Below are 8,340 nucleotides of genomic sequence, written 5' to 3' on the forward strand. Positions count from 1 at the left end.
TCCTCCCTTGCGCCTCAGGCTTTTCTCCCTGGTGGTGTTCTCCTCTCAGTCTGTGACCCTGACCCTTGCTCTTTCAGGGGAAGGTGGAGGTAGAGGCCGGGAAGGAGAACATGAAGTTTGAGACGGGTGCCTTCTCCTACTATGGGACCATGGCCCTGTCCTCGGCCCCTGGTGAGTTGTTGGGCCACCCCCAGCACGCCTGGAGGGGTCGGGATATGGGCGGGCTGCTCCCCCGGAACCTGGGGCCGTCTACAGGCTCATAGCCCAGGTGCCTTCAGGGAGGGGAGGCCAGTGAGGGCCCGGGCTTTGAGGAGGTAGGCTGGAGAAATGATTTGTCCATGGGGACAGGGGTCTGAGGGTGGAGGGAGGAGATGGGAAGGGGATTCTGAGCAGAGCCTGGAGGGGAGTTGAGAGTGCGTTCTGAGATGGTGAGACCAGCCTGGAGGAGACAAGGGAGCTGGTGGGTGTGTGTCAGGGAGGCCCAGGAAGTCGATGGTGTTCGCTCATGATACGAAGCAGGAGGTCGTTAGTGGCCTGTGAGCAGGGGGACCTACACCAGCAGAATGGGCGAGCTGGGCAGGCAGGCCACCGTGGCCATGACGGTGGAGAACAGTTGAGAGAGAGGCAGGTGGAAGGAGGCTGTGTGGCCTCACTAGTGAAGACTGGGCCAGGGGAGTCGGATGGGGTGAGGAATCCGAGGCGCCTGTGGTCGGGGGCCAGGCCAGGGCCTGTTGGCCATGCAGTAAAGGGGCTGAGCCACCGCCTCTTGGTTAAGAGTCAGTTCTAATGGAGTAAAGGAGCTCGGGGACAGAGAAAGGACTGGGCAGCCTCTGAGAAGGCCTCTCTTGCCACCCCAGTGCCCTTTGCTTCCCCAGTGTTAGGTGGCTCGGGCTCCTGTTACCAGAGGGGCCTTGTGGCTGGAGTGGGCGCCCTGCAGACAAGGCCCACGTGTCACCCAACTTGGCATCTCGCTAGTGGTGTGATGCCTCCAAGCCTTGAGAGCAGCCGCGGGTTCTGCAGGCTGGAGAGGGGAAGTCTGCTTTGGTGCTGAGCGGTGCGTGGTAGTGGGAGGGGCGCTTCCACGCTATGCCTGCTGCTCTCCTTTGACAAAGACAACCCCCGTGTGGGCGGCCGGGCACACATGCGTTCTGACACAGTTCGGCTCATCTACCGGCATGAGCAGGCACCTGTAGGGAGGGGGATGGGAAACAAGGCTCCAGAGCCGGGTTTGGGAACAGGTGCCCCTGCCCAGGTGCCCCAGGCCTGGGGAGAACGTCTCTGCCCCTCCCAGGAGGACCTCTTACCATCTAGCTTGGGGAAGACTTCTAAAGCAGGGCACACCATCACAGGACGTTCCTCTAAGCGCTCTTTCTCTGCAGCGATGCCTCAGAGCCGGGTTGGGGGCCTGGGCCCTGTCTTGACCTGGAGGCCCCTGTTTTCCACTTGCAGTGGCCGGAAGGGAGGGGAGATGACTTCTGGGGGCTCTGTGTTCACTGTGAGAACTCTGGGCTCACTCCGCCAGCCTCCACCTTTCTCTGATCAGGGCTCATTAGTGGGCTCTGAGCACCCTCCCCATCAGAGCCAGTGCCCCCTCTCTGCTCAAGGCAGCCTGGCTCCAGCAGGTCTGCTTCTCCTGTGGCTCTGTGTCCACCCCACCCATCACTGACCTTCTCCTCTTTTGCTCCAGTACCTTCCACCCTGGTTGGGTGTCCGCCTGGCAAGCGGAACTCCCTGCTCTCCTGGCTCTCAGGTAACAAGGCATGGCTAGAAAATTTGCACTGCCTCCTGTCGCCTGAGCCTGCATCCTGCTGCTGCATTAACCTCTCCCAGCAGGCAGTGGGGCCACCTCTGCCCCTCCTCCCAGCACCCCACCTGTTCACATGTGTGGGCCAGCCTGACAAGCGTTGGTTCTGCTTGACCTGGGGTTCTGTGTTACTGTGTCCCTTGGCCCAGGTCCTGGAAGCATTTCCCCGAAGGCCCTTCAGTCTTTGAGAAGACTCGTGCACACCTACATACACCCGCAGGTGACAGGCTGGGAGTGAAAGGCTGTTCCTGGCCAGGCCAGGTGAGCCCTGCTGCTCAGGGCCACACAGACTTCAGCAGGATGACTTGTCACCTCTCAGTATTCTTGCCTGGAGAGTCCCAAGGACCGAGGAGCCTGGTGGGCTACAGTCCATAGGGTTGCAAAGAGTCAGACAAGACTGAAGCGACTGAGCACACACACATGCAACTTTCTCTAAAAAAAACTTCCCACCTTTCCTCACAAGCTTTGCTTTTTTATTCTGTGGCTGAAATGGTGTCCACCAGCCATGGGGAGGCAGCCTCTGGGAGTTAGAAGTGCGGCCACTCAAACTGCCCTAGTTGAGTGGCGTCTCCGCCAAGACTGGCTGAATGGTTCTGGTAGCTGACTGACCGTCTCTGAGTATTGATTTCCTCCTGTGAAACGGAAACAAGACATATGCCCACTTCTTAAGAATTGTTGGCCACAGTAGGCAAGAGAATTGATATAAAATGTTTAGCTAAAGCTCAATTACTACTTGTACTTTCTCTATTATAGTCAAACCAGGAAGTATTCGGGAAAAGGCCAAAGGCCTGTGCTGTTTCTGGCCTTCCACAGGTCACACTCCTGAGCGCTGAACCAGGGTCGGCGGGAACCGTGTTGGCCCCAGCATCATTCAGTTCATGGGATCCCCGTATCCCACGTACACTGGGGCAGCAGAGGTCCTGATGGCAGACCCGTGGCCTGGGCTGCTGAGCCCGGGGGTGAGGAGCATGGCGAGTGTCTCTGAGCTCCAGTTTCAGTGCATAGCTTAAAGCAGCTCCCGGGACCCTGGCCGTCCTAGAAACCTATCGCTTCAGGCTCCTGTTTCCCATTGATGTTCATACAGTTGGGCTACTTTCCTTCCTAAATATACGAAAGCACACTTAAAAAAAACAAATGAATTATCTTAAAAAAGTAGAAGGATGACTTAGCAGTCACTGGTCCCATTCAGACGCAGCCAACTTTTGGCTGTGACGAGTGGCCTTTGAGCAGGAGGCTGCCTGATGAGAACAGAGTGGACTGTGTTGGCCTTCACTGGCCAGCCCCTCAGCCTCCCTCTCCTCTCCTGCACTTGCTCCTGTCTCATAGATGGCGGGGTTGACACACACATGGCTTGAATCCTAATGTCTTTACCTAATATGGGAACCGAGACACTTTTCCATAAGCTTTCTAGTTAGAGCTATGCAGGGTCTCACTAAGCAGAGATGCCTTCGTTTGTTACTTCCCCTTATGCATGTTCATGGGGGTCTGTATTCTAAATAATGGCATGATATGACCTCTTTATGGAAAAACTTCTTCTGTATTTAAGATATGTCCTTAGAATATTTTTTAAAGAAATGGAATTACCAAGTCAAAATTACTGTGGTTTTCTTTTTTGTTACATTTTTGGGTTTGTTTTAATAGTAACATAGCTTATTTAGAAAATTAGAAAAGTAGGAAAAATCCTAAGAAAATTAAGTATCATAATTTCATTATTCAGAAACAAACCTTCATATTTTTTAAATTTCTAGGACCTCTGTTTTAACATACCATGTGACTAATGTATGTTGGTTTAAATTCACTTCCTGTCTCTGGAGTGCTAATAAGCATTAATTAAAAGCATTCTGTCATCCCAATAATTAATGTTAAACAGTAAGAAATATTGAACTTCCAGGTGTTACTTAGGTTTGAATGAGTGATAGATGCACGTGGTTCTCTAGTGTTTATATACCAGGGGTCCCCAACCCCCGGGATCTAATGCCTGATAATCTGAGGTGGAGCCGATGTAGTAATAATAGAAATAAAGTGCACAAGAAATGTCATGTGCTCGAATTGCCCCAAAACCATCCCCCCTCACCCCGGTCCACGGAAAAATTGTTTTGCATGGAACTGGCCCCTGGTGCCAAAAAGGCTGGGGACTGCTGCTGTATGCTACCCGTCATAGAATAACCAGACTGTGTGTTCCTAGTTTTATGAATGCATTCAGATGTGGAGTATTACTGAATTCAGTCTCATTTGGTTCAGTCAGTCACCCAGACTCAGTGGTTGCTTTTTTCACTGGGCTGTTTGTTAGAATAGTTAACTGAGTCATTAGTAAGGTAGTAGTTAACTCAGCAGATCAGCTTAGTGCACTACCTGTTTGTTTAAAACAAGCCAGCATGCCTTCACAATTAACTTCTGGATTTCATTGTTCTCTGAATGTTCCCCCAAAATATGAGCTAATGAGGTACAATAATGTGTGTGCCCTTCCTTTTGCAAAATAAGGAGCTGGTTCCTTCCTCATTGGAAGTTGAGTCATTGCCCTTTCCTGGTTACTATCAGCTGAGTGAAGCCTGTTCTGCCCCTAGTGATGGGAAGAGGCACTGCTATAGCTACCCCAGGGCTCTGCCTCCTGGGACGGAGACTGGGACCAGTGTCCAGACACCCCAGCGTGGGAAGCTGGAGCTCTGGGGCCTCCAGGTTCCTGTGAGAAGAGTCTGCTGCCTCCATCCCCCTGCCAGACTGGCTGGGCTCAGCAGACACAGGCAGGACTGTTCCACACACAAGTCTCATGGAACACACTTTTGAGCTCTTACAAGCATTTTGAGATATGAACAGGATGTCACGTTGGGGGTGTCTGTATGTATGGTGAAAGTGTGCAAACTGTAGGTTCTTCATCTTCATATAGTTTAAAAGTGTGCAGTTTACATCCCTTGACAGAAGTGGTCATTGAGATGTTATCTGCCACACTCGGGCCATCTTTGTGCTGCCCCTGCCTCGTTAGCTGTCCGGGAAATGAGAGCTTCTGTAGACATAGACTTTCTGCGTCTCAGGTTTTTGTTTTCTGTTTTGTTCTCTGTTCGGGTAGACTTTTGGATACTTACTGCACAACACTTCTAAACAAACTAACTCGTTTGCTCTGATGAAGTCAGACCTTGCAGTAAGGGCTTTGTTTGCACCCAAGAACTCCTTCCCGTTTCCAATGAGGGCTCCACTGCCCTGGCGTCTGAGGGACGCAGTTGGACAGGAGGCTGTGCGGGGCGCCAGGCTGGCCGCTGGCCTCACAGTCTCTGTCCCGCCACAGACCGCTCCCCATCGCACCCCACGGCCCTCAGCCGCTCGGCCTCCCTCAGCTACCCAGACCGCTCAGAGACGGCGAGCACCGTGCCCTTGGCAGGCAGCAGCAACCAGTTTGGCAGCTCGATCCTGGGCCAGTACATCTCTGACTTCAGCGTGCGGGCACTCATGGACCTCCAGTACATTAAGGTGAGCACTCCCCATAGCCCTCTGCCTGGGGCAGCCCCTCTTCTGCCTCCAGGCCACCGACAGCTTCTTTGATCCACCACACCCAGCATGGATAGCTTCCCAGGTGTGGCTAGTGGTAAAGAACCCCCTGCCAGTGCCCGAAACACAAGAGACCTGGGTTCCATCCCTGGGTTGGGAAGATCCCCTGGAGGAGGGCGTGGCAACCCACTCCAGTATTCTTGCCTGGAGAATCCCATGGACAGAGGAGCCTGGCCAGCTACAGTCCATGGGGTCGCAAACAGTCGGACACGACTGAAGCGACTTAGCACACAGCACACGCACCCAGCATGGCGGGCCCGGACCTGGGATGTGTGTCCTTCCTACTCTAGTTTCTCACTCTGTGGTCGGGAGGGGGCTTCTGATACCCTCTGCCCTGGGTCATGCCCTCTTTCCTGGACTCAGCTTCCATCCCGGCCACGTTTCCCTGGCCCCCCAACCCTGCTCTCAGTGACCACCCCACCCCTGCCCACCCCCCTGCAGATCACCCGGCAACAGTACCAGAACGGGCTACTGGCCTCACGCATGGAGAACTGCCCCCAGTTCCCCCTGGACGGGTGTGCCATCTGCACCGAGAACTCAGCTGACAAGGCCGAGGCGCCGCCGGTGGACGAGACCACGAACCTGCTGAATGAGCGCAACTCCTTGCTGCACAGAACGTCTCACGAGAGCGCCATCTGACAGGAGGGCCCGGGGTCCCCCGCCAGCCCCGCGGGGGCCTCCCCAGTGGGCCCACAAGAAGACAGGGAGCCTGTTAGGCAGGAAGGGGTACAGTTACCCTGTCTGACTGAGCAGCCAGAGGGTCCCCTGCCTGAGGGGGATCTGGTCTCTGACAGGGACCTCTGAACAGCTTGGAGGTGGCAGCTGCACAGCCCTGGACTGCAGGGCAGTATACCGACGACCAGGAGCGCTTCTAAATTCAGCTCATTGCACCTCTTTTTAAATATCATAGGGGGAAGGGAAGACAGGGTTAAGGAACTTTATTTAAAAGCAATTTTTTTTCCCACAAAAACTTTAAAAGGGGTAGGGTTTCTCACCCCGGGAAGCAATAGCCATAATGTGCTCCCAGTTGTGACCTCCTGGCTGCATCCCTGACTCAGGGAGCCACTTCTCCCTGCTCCTCTTCCACGCCCTCCAGAGATGGCACCGCCGTGGCCTCCTGGAGGAAGATTTCTTCTTGGGAGAGAAGACAGTTCTTCCCAGGAAGCAAAGAACCAAATAGCGCTGAGAACAACTGCCTGGACGCATGCTGAGGCTCACCTGTCGTCACCGAGGCCAAGGGATTTTTCTGGGAACCGTGGTCAGGGAGGTGATACTCCAACTGTGGAGAGGAGCACGCCGCCTCCTCTTAATCGCTGGACCCAGGAACCTCCTAGAACTCTGCTGATGGGGTCTCCTGGTGAGTTGGGCTGGGCCGAGGACTCTCAGCCCTGTCCCTGCGATCTGCCTCACATCCACCCCTTTGGACAGCTCTCCCCTTGTCGTGGGGCTGACTCCAAGTGTTAGGGCAGGGTCTCACACCTTTAAGACTGCTAATCAGACTGCTCCCCAGGCCCTGCCCTCAGTTTCACCAAAGGTTTTCCCCAGGTGGGGAGAGTGTCTGTGTTAGAGGGGCTTACCTGTGATGCTCTTTTCGGGGCCAGGAGGGAACTTGGTCATGAGCATCTACATTGTTAGCAATCAGTTTATCCCCCTCCCACCCCATAGCCAAAGTCAAGTCTCGTTACTGACCTACAAAGCCCTTCTTTTCAGACTCCCTGCTTCTAATTCCAAACCCCAGTGTCTCTTGGGGATTGAGGTCAGGAGGATGTGTAGGAAGCCAACCCAAGTGGGTTCTTCATGGCCTTTCCTCTGTGGCTGAGGCTCACCTGACCTTGTTCACGCACTTACAGAACCCGGGAAAGGAGGTTTCCACCTAGAAGGCACCCAGCCAGCAGCCCCGTCCTACACACGTGTGAGATCCTAGTGTGAGCTGTCATCCCAGTCTTTGCTGAAGCCTGTGGTACTGCACCCTGAGTGCCCCAGCCCCATCTGCAGTCCTGCACCATCTCCCTGAGCAGTAGGCTTCCCACTGACGGGGAGGCTGTGGGACCAAAGTCCACTTTGACCCTTTGGTTGGGTGGAACACTTGCTGGGGGGCCTGGAACAGACAAGGGAGCCTCGACAGGTCTTCCCACATATTATTTATTCACTTCTTTCCTCAACCCGTGAGACCTGGAACCCCAAGTGCGCTGTTGGCAATGACCAGAAAATGCCTCGCACCAAGTATACTGGTCAGCTTAACAGACCTTCCCAGTGACAGAAGTGATTCCTACAAGTCTGGAGAGAAGGTGGTGACACCTATGGGTTCTCAGCCATAAGGAAGACACCAGACCTTCGTGCCCTGTTCAGGGAAACCCCTTAGTTTTCTCCAGGAGCAGCTTGCTCTTCGCGTCCACATGGGGGCTTGCAGTGCGGTTTTCCTGGGGCCTGAGTGCTGCCTGAGCCCACCCACTGCCCGAACCTAGTGTTTGTGTGTGAAGTCCATGGAGCAGGTACACACACTTCCACGGCTACCTCTGTGCACACACAGATGCTCTCAAGAGACGGTCCTTCCTCCCCACCTCTCCCTGTCCCCATTTATAATCACTTTCAGCAGAGGGTCATGGTTATTTCCAAATATTACTGGTCCGATGACTTCCTCTTCCCAGTGCAATTTCTCATTTCCTATTCCAGCCTCTGGTTCCTGGGCTGAGCTGTACCCTGGACCTGGCCCAGCCTTGCGTGTCTTCCCATGGAAGGGGGACCTCCGCAAACAGCAGGCCTCCATGTGGGTAGGCGAGTCACAGCCACCGTAGCAAATAACTCGTATTTATTTTGCATAAGATTTTAATTTGTATATTTTTGTGATTTATTTTGGCATTGTTATGAGTTTTGACTCTCGGGGAGTTTTGTTGTTATGACTCTTGTGTCTTTTGTCACAAAACAATGATAATATTTGCTAAACGATATATGGAATTTATTTTTGATTGGTAATAAAAAAATGAAATATGGATAAA

At 53.6% G+C, this 8,340-nt stretch overlaps 1 protein-coding gene across 2 annotated transcripts in view; it reads left to right on the forward strand.

Moving 5' to 3' along the window:
- Positions 1-8,340, forward strand: part of CNNM4 (cyclin and CBS domain divalent metal cation transport mediator 4) — a 37,732-nt gene extending 29,392 nt beyond the window's left edge. Inside the window, exons 5-8 of one of the 2 annotated variants that reach the window (XM_024998716.2) lie at positions 78-171; positions 1,688-1,750; positions 5,085-5,266; positions 5,786-8,340. In XM_024998716.2, coding sequence (XP_024854484.1) covers positions 78-171; positions 1,688-1,750; positions 5,085-5,266; positions 5,786-5,983 — 537 coding nt within the window. In that variant the 3' untranslated portion in view covers positions 5,984-8,340. The remainder of the gene's footprint in view (positions 1-77; positions 172-1,687; positions 1,751-5,084; positions 5,267-5,785) is intronic. The other variant, NM_001205896.2, reaches the window with a different exon arrangement.

The sequence above is a fragment of the Bos taurus genome, chromosome 11 (genome assembly GCF_002263795.3).
Source record: "Bos taurus isolate L1 Dominette 01449 registration number 42190680 breed Hereford chromosome 11, ARS-UCD2.0, whole genome shotgun sequence".
In the NCBI taxonomy this organism is placed as follows: Eukaryota; Metazoa; Chordata; class Mammalia; order Artiodactyla; family Bovidae; genus Bos; species Bos taurus.